A 15,903-nucleotide genomic window follows, 5' to 3' on the forward strand; every position below is an offset into this window, starting at 1 on the left:
ATCCTACAGTCGGCAGAGCGGTAGGGTGCCAGCTTCCCCCGTGCCCAGTAATTGTGCCTGACACTGATTTCTGCAAAAATGACTTTAGATCCTTGATGGGTTTTTTCTTCATGATGTGGAGTCTCGTTCTCTTTGAGCACAACGCCATTAATTTTTTCAAATAGCTTTATTGAGACAAATTCAGACAGAAGTTTCCCAATTCCACATGGACGATCCACAGGTTTTAGGCATATTCACAGCCGTTTAGCCATCACCACAGTCCGTTTTAGACCCCTCACCACTCCCCAAAGAAACCCTGTACCCATTAGAAGTCGCTCACCATCCTCTCTCCCACTCCCCAGCCCCAGGCAACTACTAATCTCCTTTTTGTCTCTGGGTTTGCCTATTCTGAACGTTTTATGTAAATAGAATGATACGATATGCAGCCTTACGTATTTGCTACCTTTCACTTAACGTCAGGTTTTCAAGGTTCATCCGTGCTGTAGTGTTATGTCAGTGCTTCCTTTTTATGGCCAAATCATATTCCATTGTATGGACACATTTTCCTTATCCATTCATCAGTTGATGGACATTTGGGCAGTTTCTACTTTTTGGCTATTATCAGTAATGCTGCTAATGAACATTTATGAACAAGTATTTGTGTGGACATACATTTCCATTCCCCTGGGGTATATATACCTAGGAGTGAAATTGTTGGATCATATGGTAACTCTGTTTAACATTTTGAGGAACTGCCATATTATTTTTCCAAAATGGACGCACCATTTTATATTCCCACCAGCAGGGTATCAGGTTCTCCACTCTCCACATCTTTGCCAACACTTCTTGTTACCTTTTTTTTTCTTTTTCCTTAAGCTATCCTGGTAGGTGTGAAGTGGTATCACATTGTGGTTTTGATTGGCATTTCCCTGAGCACTAACAATGTTGAGCATCTTCTCATGTGCTTATTGGCAATTCATTTATCTTCTTTGGAGAAATGTCTATAGAATTATTGATTCTTGATTCTTGGAGGAGTAACAATAACCTCAAATATCCTCCTCCAAAGCCCAGACAGGTGGTGCGTATGCAGAGAGCTCTACTCTTCAGGCCCCATCAACAAGCAGCAGCTTTTCATGAAAGCCTCAGCTGGGAAGGGATTCACACCTAAGACTGACAGAGTTCCTTGAGTACACTGAAATCTTTAGTTTTCTTAAAGGAGAAAGAGAACACATAAGAACCTATATAAACAAAGACTCACTTCAGACTTTGCCTGTTTGACATCACAGTAGGAATGTACAGTAGAACATTCCTCAGGTTGTTTCCTTCCAGAAAATCAAAATGTACTTGAAATAATCATGTCTGTTCCTGGGACACAGAAAAAGCGCAAACTAACATAAAAGCCTACTTACATGCCTAGCTCTTTGCATACGTGGTCATTAAATTCCCACAGCCACAATCACTACTAGGTTGCTAGTAGCGACATTTCACTGACGAGATTGAAACTCAGATAAACTGCCATTTCTTAAGGCCACCAGCCACCAACCCGTATTCAGGGATGGGAACTGAACCACGTCTGGCTGACTGTAAACCTCAAGCCCTTGCCTTTCCTTTGTGATTTTCTTTTGTCTTGCTCATTAACGAACATATAAAAGGCACTCTTCACGTGTTTGTAAAAAGACTGCCTGTCTCTCCAGAAAGTATGGACCATTTGCGTTCCCACCAGCACTACAAGAGTAGGCACTCAAACACACTTCCAGTCCCCATGGCATTTTAACTTCGTTTTTTTTTTAAGATTTTATTTATTTATTTGACAGAGACAGAGATAGCGAGAGCAGGAACACAAGCAGGGGGAGTGGGAGAGGGAGAAGCAGGCTTCCCGCTGAGCAGGGAGCCCGATGCGGGGCTCGATCCCAGGACCCTGGGATCATGACCTGAGCTGAAGGCAGGCACTTAACGACTGAGCCACCCAGGCACCCCGCATTTTAACATTTTTAAGTGGTTCCACTTTTTAGTTTGTTTCTTTGCTTGAAACTCTGTTTTTTAACTTTGTCTTTAACTGAAGGACAATTTAACTGGTTCTTAACGTTCCTCTTAACAGTCTAGTGAGCACTTACAGGGAACACCAAGTCCTTGTTTGCAGGGAATAAAGTGTGGTTTGTATATATGCATTCTAACTTTTCGTTTCATTATTTGTACTTTGTGCCCATATCTGTATTTTGACTAAATTATGTCATAGACTAATAACATGAGTTGAAATCTCCCCCTCAGTTTTGTTTCGGTCACCCTGAACAGGTGAGATTGCAATGGATTATTCTGGGGGCACCTGGGTGATTCAGTTAAGCGTCTGTCTTTGGCTCAGGTCATGATCCCAGGGTCCTGGGATCAAGCCCCACGTTGGACTCTCTCCTCCCTCTGCCTTTCCCCCCACTTGTGTGTGCGCACGCTCTCTCTCCCACTCAAATAAATGACATCTTTAAAAAAAAAAGGAAATGGATTATTTTGATTTATAAGAATGAAATGATAGAAAATGTGGATAAACAAGTGCAATAAACCACGCTAATAGATACCGGTGGGGGGATGGTCCAAGTTGCTCCTTCTCCCATTAGTTGGTCCAGATTTCTGTTTCTCCCAAAATGAAAGATTAGATTAACTTGGAAATCTTCCTAGCGCCAAAAAGAAATGCCAACTCAAAGATTTAAAACGCCTTTTGGAATTCACAGCCAGCCACTGAGCATCGTCCGTAAGGACACAGGCTCTCTGGAAACCAGTGACTGCGTGTCTGAGAGGGAATGAACTCTCAGTACTCACGGATGACTTGGTTGTGTAGAAAATCACTTCCTTTTCCCCACCAGACTGGGAGTTTCTTAAGAACTAGGGTAGATGGACCTTGTACACTTTCAAGGCTTGTTGGGGTATACTAGGTGGTGAGTACATAGTATTGAATAAGAATCTGTGAATACTTTGGCTCTGAGTGAGAGTGAGGGGACATACGTACACATAACATACACAATTATAGAGGAAAACCCCAATTTCAGAGAATGATTGAGAAAATCTAGGCATAAAATAGCTACATTAGGTGTTTTTTCAAGTATCCCTCTGTACATGTAAGCATATCTAGACAGAATTTATAGCAAGAGAGATTGGGAAAATGAAAACAGGTGGTTATGGCCCCTGGGAACTAAAAACTATTAGGAAAAAATCTGAGATGATGCTGAGTGAACTAGAAAATTATAAGCACTCGACTGTGTTTATGGTTGGTGAGAGAACCAGGTCCGTAAATTCTTTTGTTAGAAGAACTACATGCACATATTTAGGTTTGGTCTTGCTACTCATATTGCCTTTGTTAAGAACCTTTCTCTACATGGAATGTCTACCCTCTACCCAAGCCTTAATGAAGTAGACGGGCATGATAAATGCCTTATCATTCCAGTCATTTGTCCATTAGGCACTTATGCCTCATTCACTGAGCACCAGTATGTGCCAGCAACTGTCCCAGGGTCTATGGATCTTGAGGTGAGCAACACTGACTCTGCCCTGAGTAGCTCAAAGGTAAGGAGGTAGCACTGATACGGCTCTTTGTATATACTGCCCTGTAAAATGTTACATATGCACAGTCCTATTTTTCAGTATATGTACATATAACTCTGTTTCTAACATGCATATGTATCATATAAAATAATTTGAAGCAGCGTTGTGGAAAAAATGTACATTAGGAAAGCAAAGCCTATAGAGTCATACTAAAGTGAGTTCAGAATTAAGATTTAAATCAGACCTCTTGCCTGGGGAAGTTACTCTGTCTCGATTTCTCTCTGCAGAATGTTTGCAGAGGTTTGGGAGAATCGGTGACTTGGAGCATGTGACAGGGTGACCAGTACACAGTAGATGGTTCAGCACCCAGTCATTCCTTTGTGTGCATGTATCACGTTGCCCCAAGCAAACTGCAGACTCCTGTCTCCTTGGGGCAAGGATTCGCGAGTGTTTCTTGGACTCTTCCCCGGGGATCAGCCTGGTGCCATACACGGGGTCAAAATGATCGATTACAAAAGCATCATGAAACATTTTAGAGAGCCTGCTATCCATCCAGCATTGCACTGGACATTCTTATCAAGAGTGTTCTCAGTGTCTTAGGATGCAAAGATTGATTTCCATTTAGACTTGTAATAACAGACTTTTTCCCTTTGTGGTTGAAGATTGAAGATGAATTTATGCTGGCACCAGGATTTGCAGCCCCACCTAATCTAGATTATTCAGGCTACCATCAGTACATAGAGGAGAAGCTTCCTCCAGAAAGCCCAGCACTGTATGGCCTCCACCCAAATGCTGAAATAGAATTCCTGACCGTGATGTCCAACACTCTCTTCAGAACGTTGCTGGAGCTGCAGCCCAGGAATGCACTCATCAGTGAGGAGCTGGGGCAGTCCACAGAAGAGAAGGTAGAAGGTCTTTCTTTTCTGTTGAGCTCTAACAGTGAAGTGCACTGATCTAAGCGTACAACTTGGTGGCTTTCTCTCCCTTTCCATATGCCCATATAATCACCACCCAGATAAAAAATACTTAGCATTTCCAACACTCAGGGTCAGTATATCCCTCCCCGTGCTGTCCAAACGTTAACTACCACTCTTACCTCTATCACCATAGAGTAGCTTTGCCTGTGTTTCAGTGTCAAATGGATGCATTCATACAATACGTACTGATGTATGTCCAGCTCCTTTTTTACATTTATGAGATTCATCCATGTTGCATGGACCAGTGACTCATTTTTGTTTAGATTCTGTTGCATGAATATACAGTTCATGCTTTATTCATTCTACAGTAGATGGATGTTTGGGTTATTTCTAGTTTTTCACTATTTTGACTTAGCACAGCCATGAACATTCTTGTAGTCCTTTGTCAACCGGCACAGGCAACTTTCAGAGGTGTCCCCCCATACTTCTCACCCCTTTCCTCAGAAGTGGAATTGCTGGATTGTGGGGTGTAATGTGTAACTTCAGTAGATATTCCCAAGCAGTTGTGAAGTGTTTGGACCACTTCCACTTCCACCAGCAGTGTGCAAGTTTCACCTGTTCTGTGTCCTTGAGGTTGTGTTAATGGTAATAATTCTTTGTGGTTTTTAACTTTGCATTCCTTAGTCAAGGAGTGATGCTGAGCATCTTTTCATATGATCTTGGCCATCTGGATGTAATCTTATATGAAGTGCCTGTTCCAGTTGCTTGCCCATTCTTTAATTGAGTTGTCAATGTCTCTCTTACAGATTTGTTAAGGACTCTAAACATACATCCTTTTTTCAGATAGCCCTATTGCAAACATCTCCAAATCTGTGACTTGCCTTTCACTCTGTGTTTTTTGGCTCTGTCATTTTGTTATGGTGTCTTTCTTACATTATCTTGGGAGACTGACATTATTCTTTTGAAGGTATATATTGTCCTAGAATGACAGGAATGAGAAATAGACATCAAATGCTATTTTTTACATTTAGTTTATTCCCCCCCTAGATAAATTAGCCCTTATTTCCCTCCCCCATTTAATCAGAATTTGATTGACAAGGATTCAGGTTGTTGGAACACACTAACCATCAGATTTAATTATAGTGAAGTCTGAGGAATTTTCCGTATTATTTCTTGAAATAGGGCCATTTGTTGAGACCCTTGGTTGTCATTTAGAGGCTTTAGGATTTGTTGTGGAGTGTTTTATCCTATATACTAACATTTTCCTTGTATGAATGTTAGACCTTTTTTTTTTTTTTTAAGATACAAAAGGAAACATTCATCCATTTGGGAAAAGCTATAGTATTAATAGAAGCAGAGAGATGGATGAAGTCTTCATTTAGTTTTGGGGCTTTGATCTTTCCAACAAAGAAGCTGACCATTAAACCAGAAACTGCAAAGCAAATGATCTTTAGATGCTTCAGTATGGCAAACAGATAGTAGCGGTGACTCTTGTGAAAATTTATGTAGCACTTCCTTTAGTGCCTAGCATATAGTAAGCACCCAAATCTTTAATGTATAAATCTTTTATTTCTTCAAGGCAATAACTGAAGAAGACAGGGGCTCCCTTGCTGTTGAAAATGTGGATCCAAACTGCTCTTAAAATTTTAGGCTATGTCAGTCAGGAGGGCAACATCATAGACTAACCAGAATTAGCTCAACCCTAAAGGGCATTTTTGGTTCATGTGACTTTTCAAATGTTTTTTTTTTTTCCTTTTTTAATTAGCATTAGATTACAAAATGTAATACCTAAACGTTGGGGTTCTACTTCCTCTGATTGTATCTTTATGTACAAGTGAAATGTCGTTGATGACAGTTCTACTCCCTAAATGCTAACAGTGAATAAACTGCAGACAAATAGTAGCTCCTTCCTGCTGGGATCTACAGAGCAGGGAGGGCTGCACTGATGCAAAGGTAGTGGAGGTAGTCGGCAGTGCCTGTCTGCCCACCTCCAGGAGGCAGTGGATATCTTTTAAAACATTAGCAAGCATCTTCAGGAGTTGTAGAATATATTCTGGGACTTTGAAAAATCAAGGGCATAGTCCCTGTAACTAAAAATGAAACCCAGACGAGCTCAAGCTTGTGTGTGTTGATCATTTAAGGTGAAGAATGTTTTGGATGACCTTTTGGAGAAACTTCCAGAAGAGTTCAACATGGTGGAGATAATGCAAAAAAGCTCAAACAGAAGCCCCTACGTTCTTGTTTGCTTCCAAGAGTGTGAAAGGATGAATGTTCTCCTGCGGGAAATCCGTGTGTCACTCCAACAATTAGACCTCGGTTACAAAGTAAGTTTAACAGTGGTACTAGAACCGGCTTCACCACGTGGGGGGACACTGACTCTGTGGCCCTTCTTCTCCATGCAAGGGGGAGCTGACCTTATCTCCTGAGGTGGAAGCCCAGCAGTCCCAGCTGAGTTCTGACAGGGTCCCAGACACCTGGAGCAGACTGGCTTATCCATCTACGTACAGCCTGGCCCAGTGGTAAGCGGCCCCCTCGCTGCTCCCCCTGCCATTATCTACCTGGGTGCTGGTTCAGTGTTCTCAGTTACTGTTGTGTTGGAACAACTATGAAGAGTGTACTTTGTGAGTATACCTGGCCTGTGATTGTGCAAACAGAGGACCACCAGTTTCACTTGAGTTTCTTCCGTGTGTTGCTTTAAAGACAAAAATCAGTGAAAAGTTAGGGTCAAAGCAAGAATCAAATTCTGCGCCTTACTTATTAAGCTGTTTGGTCCTGGACAAAATACCTGATCTTCCTAACTTCTCAGTTTATCATCTGAAAAACGTAGGTAATAAAATTCCACCAGTATTTAAATAGCCACGGGAGGCAACTTGAGTTTGCTTTCGTTGTCACTTCATATGCTTTTTTCAAAGTTAGTGATTACCAATGCCATCTCATAGATAACTTTTTAAAAGACGATAGTAGAAGGGCGCCTGGGTGGCTCAGTCGGTTGAGCGTCTGCCTTCGGCTCGGGTCATGATCGCAGGGCCCTGGGATCGAGCCCTGCATCGGGTTCCTTGCTCCGCGGGGAGCCTGCTTCTCCCTCTGCCACTGCCCCCGCTTGTGTGCTCTCTCTCTGGCAAATGAATGAAATCTTAAAAAAAAAAAAAAAATTTACAGTATACAGTAAATCTGACTGCTTGAGTGTGTGGGTGTGAGTGCAAAGAGGTGTTCCAAAGCTGGGGCCGAAATTCACAGCTCCCTGACGGCTAGTGCTCTCTCCCAACTGCTCCTTGGCCTTCATAGTCAACACAGGAAGTTTCAAAGATTCTCTCTATTCCTGTCTTCTCCGTACCGAAATTTTTTTATCCTTGCTTTCCTGTCTTCTTTCCATGAACCAGAATGCTACTCTGAGCCTTAAACTGGAAAGCTCCATCAGAATTCCAGATGAGGGGCACCTGGCTGGCTCAGTTGGTAGAGCCTGCGACTCTTGGATTGTGAGCTCGAGCCCCATGTTGGCTGTAGAGATTACTTAAAAAAATAAAATCTAAAACATTTTCAAATGACTGCACCTTGGAACTGACCACCAGGCAGCCAGATGTTGGCTGTGTGGGGCCATGTGCAAACATAAAAAGGGAAGGTATGATGTGGAAGGGACACAGATGGCAGCAAAGGACCATGGCGGGAAAGAGCAGAGCAGAGCTACTCACTGGCTTTCTGTGAACGCTGTGGATGTCCAAAATCAGATTTTCTATTTCCAATCAAAAATATATTACAGGGCACCTGGGTGGCTCAGTTGGTTAAGCGACTGCCTTCAGCTCAGGTCATGATCCTGGAGTCCTGGGATCGAGTCCCGCATCGGGCTCCCTGCTCAGCGGAGAGTCTGCTTCTCCCTCTGACCCTCTCCTCTCTCATGCTCTCTCTCTGTCTCTCATTCTCGCACTCTCAAATAAATAAATAAAATCTTTGAAAAAAAATATATATATTACACTTAAATTTTATGATAATGGTAACTTTGGAGTCACTTCCACCATCTTATTTTGTGCCTTCTAATTTCTATATTTTTCTTCTTTTATTCCAATTTTTTCTGGCTTCTGTCCATTTAATAGTTTGGGTCCCCCCCCCGCTTTTCCTTTTTTTAAAGTAGGCTCCATGCCCAGTGTGGAGCCCGACATGGGGCTGGAACTCATGACCCTGAGATCAAGACCGGAGTGGGTATCAAGTGTCGGACGCCCAACCAAGTCACCCAGGCACCCCTCATAGTTTTCTTTATTCCATGTTTATCCCTGTACAGTTCCTGTTATTTTAGCAGAGACACTTTACTATAACCTACACACTTGATTTTTCTAACACAATGTAAAGTCAACATTTTCAACCTCCCTCTGAACGCCAGCCTCCTCCGGTCTGCAACTGTAATTCAACCTTATTTTAAACCATTGTATTTTTGTTTTTATAGTCAATTATTTTTGCTTTAACAACATATATTGATTTCTTCGCTCATTGTTGCTTTTTATATCTCATTCTGGGCTCCTTTGTTCTGGGCCCTCTTTACCTTTTTACTAAAGGGCTTTCAGGGTATGTGGTGGGAAGTAAATAGGGTTCTTTGTGTATCTGAGTTTCCCTCACTGCACTCTCGCTCAATAGTTTACCTACATGTACAATTCTAGGATCCGATGATTTTCTCAGCCCTGTGGTTTGGTACCTCCATTGGTTTCTGGCATTTATTATAGCTGATGAGACTGTTCTTAAATATACTTGTTTTCTCTGGGACATTCTTAAGATTCTTCTCTTCACCCTTGATGTTTTGCAATTTCACTACTTTATTTAGGTGTGGACTTTTTTAAATGTATCCCCGTTGGTACTGTTGTGTAGTGATAAATGTGTAAGTTTACCTATTGTTTCCACTCCGAAAAGTTCTTAGCCCTTATTTCTCTGAATGCTGCCTTCCCCGTTGTCTTCATCTTATTTACCTGTCTGAAATCTTATATTTTCAATCTGTGTCTTGCTCTGCTGTATTCTGGTTGATTTCGTTGGTCCTGGGGGGAAACTTGTTTCCAGTTTACTGTGTCTCCCCTTGGCTTTTAAAATTTCCTTGTCCAAAATCAATTTTCAATTCCACGTTCTTTATATTGGGGGCAGGGGAGGTACCAGACTTGGTTTCATAAATTCCTGTTTTTATGACTATTACTCTAGTTTTTAGGAATTTAAACACATTAAGAGACCTTTTTTCAGATTCCTCTTATTTTTATTTGCTGGGTTATCAACCTTTTTGTTCGTTGGATTTGGTGCCAGTTTTTTATGCCATATAACCAACTGTCTTTATACTCAAACGACAGGCTGGTGGGTTATAAAATAAATTTAACCCAGTTGGGGGGCTTTGTAGGCAGTCCGGCATTCTCTGATCAAATGCTTCTGGGGAGGTGGTGTTTGCAGCTAATTTATAGAAAGAAAGAAGGGAAAAAAAAGACTGTTTTTTCCTAGGATTTTGTCCTCAGTGTATAGTAAGATTTATCTTAGTATTGATTATTTGCGGCCAAATCTTCTTGACACATGGCATGTCCCTGATTTTATTTTATTTTTTTAAACTTTTTATTTATTTATTCATGAGAGACAGAGAGAGAGGCAGAGGGAGAAGCAGGCTCCCAAGGAGCGGGGGGCCTGATGTGGGACTCGATCCCAGGACCCTGGGATCATGACCTGAGCCGAAGGCAGACGCTTAACGACTGAGCCACCCAGGTGCCCGGCATGTCCCTGATTTTAGAGTCAAATCTGTAATTGAGGAAAACTCAAATTTCCTAGAATTGTATTCAACTTTTATCCCATTTCATTTTTTCTTACTCTGAGATCTGTCTACTTAATGTCGTCTTCTTACCTCATCACCTCCAAACCGTAGTCCTACTTGCACAGGCAATCGTTTAAAAATCTGTTGGAAATCGGTTACAAGCCTGTCCTCTTGTGGCGACATTTTTAGATAAAAGTCTTTTCTTTACCATCTTTGCCTATCCTTGCTTCTCCTGTTCTTCACCTTCACTATCTTCAAGTAGGTTCTCCCTAAACCAGCTATTTGAAAGAATTTAAATGGGGCAGGACAAGGGCCATGTTCTGAGATGGCAGGAATTTTCCTGGTGGTGACCCAAGTTTCTCTGTGAGCGTTAGCCCTGCTACTTTTGTAATCCTCAACCGAACCAGGTCCCGGAGAACCTCAGAGCTAGCCTGTGCGGCCCTCCCCCTGGAGAAGTGCCTGCCAGCTTCGCTCTCGGGGCCGTCCTCCATCTCCTACCCCTGCTCTAGCTTCTCACCCTTTCTGGCAGCCCTCAGTTCTACACCGCAAGGCTTGACACGTCTGATTTTATCAAAGAGGTTCACTTTCCCATAGCCTCTGGGAGTCGGCTTCCGCCCTTGCATAATTGCGCTGATGAGTTCAGAACCTGGGTAAAACCCGCACTTGCTCAAACCACCGGCATGCAGAGGCGGGCAGGTGCTGTCCCTCTTCATTACCTGTCTCCCCCCCCCCCCGCCCCGCCTGTCCCGGCAGCCTTCCCCCACCCGTCCTCACGCGCCCCTGCGTTCCCGCGCACCCTGTCCACTCTCTGCACTGGAGCCTGTCGCCTGTGTGATCACCACCCATCCCTAAAATCATTCAGTAAGTGGAGATGAATTTTCCACATTCTCATGTTTCTTGTCCCTAGAATAAAAAAAATTAGCTTTTTAAAGGGCTGGTGTTCTGCAAATCATTCATTAGGCAAGGATTTTCTTGGGTATCAGTGGTGTACCTATCCCATCTTTCCCCAAATCTACCTCATCTTATTGGAAAAATCTATTACTAAAGAGCGAGTTTGTTTCTTGCTCCCTTGTATTTACCAGGTTTAGTGACCTCCTTTTGCGATGCCAGGAACTCGAGACCTGGACCCACGATCTTGCCCTCCCGGCTGTGGTGTGGCTTTCTGGCTTCTTCAACCCTCAGTCCTTCTTAACTGGTAAGGGCTGCTGGCCCCTCTTGCCCTGCTCCCCAGTGCTCACGAGGGGCCAGTACAGAAGGGGGAGGAAGGAAGAGTCCCAGCGGAACAGCCCTGTGAGGTGGGACGTGGTTCACTCTAGGAACCATTTTCTGTCAAGGGCCACGTGGTCCCTTTCCCAACGGCTCCACTCTGCCACGACAGTGCAAAACCCCGATGACACGTAACCCACTGGGCATGGCTGTTCCGCCAGAGCAGGGAGGATGTCCTGCAGGCCTTGGCTGGCCCTTGGTCTAGTGCAGCCCGCTGCCCCCCGCCGCCCCCCATGGGCCGGAAGCATGCCGCGGGTCCGTGGGCAGCTTGCTGCCGGCTCCTGCGAACCTGCCTGTTCCTTCTCCTCCCACAGCAGTCATGCAGACCATGGCTCGAAGAAACGGGTGGCCACTGGATAAAACGTGCTTGACTGTTGATGTCACCAAAAAAACGAAGGAAGATTACGGCCATCCTCCACGGGAAGGTGCCTATCTCCACGGGCTCATCATGGAAGGTAAGCTACACTGGGAGGAGCACCTGTATGGTTAGTACATGAAGGACCTAAGTTTGGATTGGTATTTGCCCTGTTTACCCCACTGCCCACACCTCTCTGCTCACAGTCACTTGTATCTAGTGCTGATTTACCTTGTTTCCCACTTTCACAAAATTTTATACCAGGTTCTGTGTTCAAGGTGAGCCAAATTTTAAGGCATTTAGGGTGATGGCTGTCAATTCAGTGTAGGCCTGAAATTACCCTATGGTGGTAACACTAGATACAGATGCAGATTTAATTCAAAATCTTTTAATTCAAAATCTTAAAAACAACTTAATTGCTCCTTTACTACAAGACTTTAAGCCGTGAAGATGCCAGTGCACATGTGTGAATCTCTAAGGGGTGTGGGTGGGTGATAAGGGAATGTACTGAACTAGAGACTTCTGTCTGAAAAACCTCCCCATTCCTTTTTTTTTTTTTTTAAGGGAGGATGAACTCATTGGCTTTATTGGGCCTGGATTCCTATAGAATCTGTTTTTATGCAAGTTTTAGACCTTTTGAATTTAAACTAGTTGATTTTTCAAAGGAAAGCGGAGGTGTGGAGCCGTGCCTTCTGCCTCCAGGGTGTGTGGGGCAGCTGGGGAGCAGCTAGCCCACTCTCCCCCCGCGGTAAGAAAGCCCCTGACAAGCGGTAACGTGCCAAAAACCAAACATTTATTGCCTCCAACAGGGAGAGGAGCGGTACCAACATGCCACACTATTACAACCCTTGTGCTTTTGCGGTAGGTGCCAGATGGGACACACAGTCAGGAACCATTGCAGAAGCCTGCCTCAAGGAGGTCACATCGGTGATGCCAGTCATCTTCGCCAAAGCCATCCCCACGGACAGACAAGAAACCAAACACACATATGAATGCCCGGTGTATAGAACCAAAATGAGGGGCTCCAACTATGTGTGGACCTTCCGGCTGAGGAGCCCAGACAAGACCACCAAGTGGGTCCTGGCAGGCGTGGCTCTGCTGCTCGAAGCGTGAGGGGGAGGGGGTCGAGCCACTGGCGTCCGTGCACATTAAGTCATTCTGAGAGCTACACACCCTCCTCCCACTTCCAAGTAACTTACAGGTGCCTTGATTTTGTTTAAACAAACACCCTCCTTAATAAAGTCTCCCCATCCGTGAAGGGGGATTTTAGCTCTTGCAGACTTTAAACAAAAATCTTTTTAAATTAAGAATTAGCCCTGACACGCTTACACTGCAGGCAGCCAGTGAACCCTGAAGGAAGGGGCAGCCGCTCCCGCCAGCCAGCAGTGCTCCACGGCCTCCAAGCAGTAACGTGCCAGTCTACTTCCTGTTCATTCAAGTTTTCATAAAAATAAAACTCTAGTACTCTCAAGATCTACGATTAATTGCACTTTGTAATTTTAGCAAATTCCAATGCCCCCGAGAAGGATTAACTATGTGGTCCTGGACCGGAGGTAAAGATCAAGGCCACCCGAATAAACAGTGTCAAAGGCAAGAGCTGCTTATACTAGGTTTTCTCTGGAACTTACTTAGCTGGACTTTTAACTCCACCCCGTTTAAACTGCTTTTTTTTTTCATCGTATGCAGATGCTTTAAAACAATTCAATACACGTAGGGGCCTATGGATACATGCATAGAGATTCCTCTGCTGTGCCGGGTTCCTGAGAAATCTTTTTAAGCATATAAACAATCTTAAAAAAAAATAGTATTTAGATCTACAAAGAATTTCTGCATAAACACACAACTGTAAGAACTCTCAGGCACAAGTGGCAGGGCAGGTCCGGCTGGCGTGCTCCACGGCGCGCCGGCCAGTTCTCCTCAGTTGTCTTCTACCAGCTGCTTCTGTAAGCTGAGAGCAAGAGGGCACGGAGGCGTTAGTGCGCGAGGCACGGAGGCAAACCGGGAGCTGCGTTCTAGGCTCAACCCCCCCACTGAGAGTACGGAGCCCGGCGCCGGAGCTTCTGCTGCAAGGTTGGTCCCTACCTCGTCCTGCTTCCATGAGTACACCCTGCAACCAGGGCGCAGGAGCCCCCGTGCCTCACTCCAAAACTGAGCTCTGGAGGTCAACGCTATTTCCTTGGCCCCACAGGTGATCACAGCATCCCAAGAGCACACTGCCCACACCTCTCTGCCGCTTCCCGTCTGTTCTACACAATGAGGGGGGACTGGGAGTCCTGAGCTTCTCCCACGCGAGCAGACATGGAATGGATGGCCCTCGCACGAGGGTTTCTGGGGATCACAGCCTCTGTTCTGCTTTGGGAGACCTACCTCTCCAGGTATTCCTTAACGTTATCGTAACCGTAGAACTTGGCCAGGTGAATGAGGATTCCCGTGGCGCAGCGGCCGTCACGCTTCCGGCAGTAACTGCAGTTGCAGATCCCGCGGCAGGGGGGACACATCCAACCCTGGAAGAGCAGCAGCCCCCACCCGTCACACGCTCCGGCCCGGCTCACGCGGCCTCCCCTCCCACCCTGAGGCCCAGGCTCCTCAACATGTCTCCTTCCTTCGCAGGTTTCAAAGGCCCAGACTGGTTGACCACCCCAGCGTCCCACATGTGCAGAAACCCAAAAACTTAAGACAATCAAAAATTGTGAATTTTAGGAGTACCAAAGAGCAGTGAGACCTAGGTGTGAATTCTAGCTCGTCTACTTCACCTGAGTAGTAGTACAGATTCGTCTGCCAACTGCGGACAGTATGTATTTACCCCGTACGGTGAAAGAGGCCGTACATAGGGCAGGGGCTAACTAAGGGCACAGGCTCTGGAGCCAGAACGCCCAGATTCAATCCCTGGCATGTGTACTAACCATACTATTATCGCATTTTATAGAGGGAACCGAGGAACGGGGAGGGTATATACCTACTTTACTAGGTTAAACGAATTAGGAACACCTGAAACAGTCAACTGCATTAACAGAGAAAAAACTTTAGACCAGGGCCAGGCACACCGGTCCACCTTACAAACCACCGTGGCTTGGACCCTGGAAAACACCCTCATCTCTTCTGTCCTACTGGTTAGCTTGCTCTCTCTCCAGAAGGAAGCCAGATTTTTCATTTCCTCTAGAGTGCTGAGGGGTAGACTGAGCTCTGCAGCTACAGGACCCGATAAAGGGCCCAGGGAGCCCCACCTTCAACCTGCTTCCCTCTGCCCGTACAATTCATGACAAAGGCGAACACTGTTCCTACCGGGTCCAGCAGCGCAGATCTCACATCCTCCCCGTAGCGATTCCGCAGGCACGGCCCACAAAACTGTCCTCGCACCCCCCCGCAGCTCTGGTTCCGACACACGGTCTTGGTGTCGATGGTCTTCTGCCTGCACTGGTGGCAGGTGTTGCCCTGAGGCAGGAAGGCGGGGATTTAGAGGGTGACAGCCGCAAGGCCACGTGCTGCGGCGTACACTGGTCCCGCACGAAGCAGCACGGCCTGTCTTCCAGAGGGAAGCAGCACTGCCTCTCTGGTACAAACCACAGCACCCTCGGGAAGCCTGTAAGCACTTTTCCTTCTGGGGCCAGAGAAACCTATTAGGGCAGGTAAGACAAGTGAGGAGTCTGGAAGGAAGGACGTGACCAGAGAGACCAGCAGAAAGCCTTGAGGCAGGGGAGGAAGAGCCCGCAGAGGGTGACGGGCCCTGAGCCCCAGGCAGCAGCACTGGGCTCTGGCCTAGCTTCCGGGGATCTGGGTCTTTTCAGGATACAATTTCCTGGTGTTAAAATTTAAGTAATAGGACACTGCCTCATCTAAAAAATGATGCATAACACCACACAGCTTCCCTCCAAATCACTGTTTACTAAAAAATACTAAGTTCCTATGGTTATATGCACCAAAAAGCACACACACAAAAACCCCACAGTATGTTTTTTCAGACACCCTAAAAAAAAAATGACTATTATAAATATGCTTTTCCAAACTATACACCTGCCTTCCCACAGAGCGTATGCATCCCCTGGAAAGACCTTTCCCGAGGAGAATTCCCACACTGGCCGACTTCCCCTTCCCAGTCA

At 45.3% G+C, this 15,903-nt stretch overlaps 2 protein-coding genes across 3 annotated transcripts in view; one reads left to right on the forward strand and one right to left on the reverse strand.

Moving 5' to 3' along the window:
- DNAH11 (dynein axonemal heavy chain 11) overlaps window positions 1-12,952 on the forward strand; it is a 327,809-nt gene extending 314,857 nt beyond the window's left edge. The window contains exons 77-82 of the mRNA XM_027574450.2: window positions 4,170-4,412; window positions 6,566-6,748; window positions 6,828-6,943; window positions 11,268-11,380; window positions 11,766-11,906; window positions 12,672-12,952. Coding sequence (XP_027430251.1) covers window positions 4,170-4,412; window positions 6,566-6,748; window positions 6,828-6,943; window positions 11,268-11,380; window positions 11,766-11,906; window positions 12,672-12,919 — 1,044 coding nt within the window. The 3' untranslated portion in view covers window positions 12,920-12,952. The remainder of the gene's footprint in view (window positions 1-4,169; window positions 4,413-6,565; window positions 6,749-6,827; window positions 6,944-11,267; window positions 11,381-11,765; window positions 11,907-12,671) is intronic.
- The window catches only part of CDCA7L (cell division cycle associated 7 like), a 42,048-nt gene continuing 39,067 nt past the window's right edge, over window positions 12,923-15,903 (reverse strand). The window contains exons 8-10 of one of the 2 annotated variants that reach the window (XM_027574452.2): window positions 15,089-15,238; window positions 14,174-14,310; window positions 12,923-13,754 (exon numbers count right to left, since the gene is read on the reverse strand). In XM_027574452.2, the coding sequence (XP_027430253.1) occupies window positions 13,724-13,754; window positions 14,174-14,310; window positions 15,089-15,238 (318 nt within the window). In that variant the 3' untranslated portion in view covers window positions 12,923-13,723. The remainder of the gene's footprint in view (window positions 13,755-14,173; window positions 14,311-15,088; window positions 15,239-15,903) is intronic. The other variant, XM_027574451.2, reaches the window with a different exon arrangement.

Source organism: Zalophus californianus, chromosome 12 (assembly GCF_009762305.2).
Source record: "Zalophus californianus isolate mZalCal1 chromosome 12, mZalCal1.pri.v2, whole genome shotgun sequence".
In the NCBI taxonomy this organism is placed as follows: Eukaryota; Metazoa; Chordata; class Mammalia; order Carnivora; family Otariidae; genus Zalophus; species Zalophus californianus.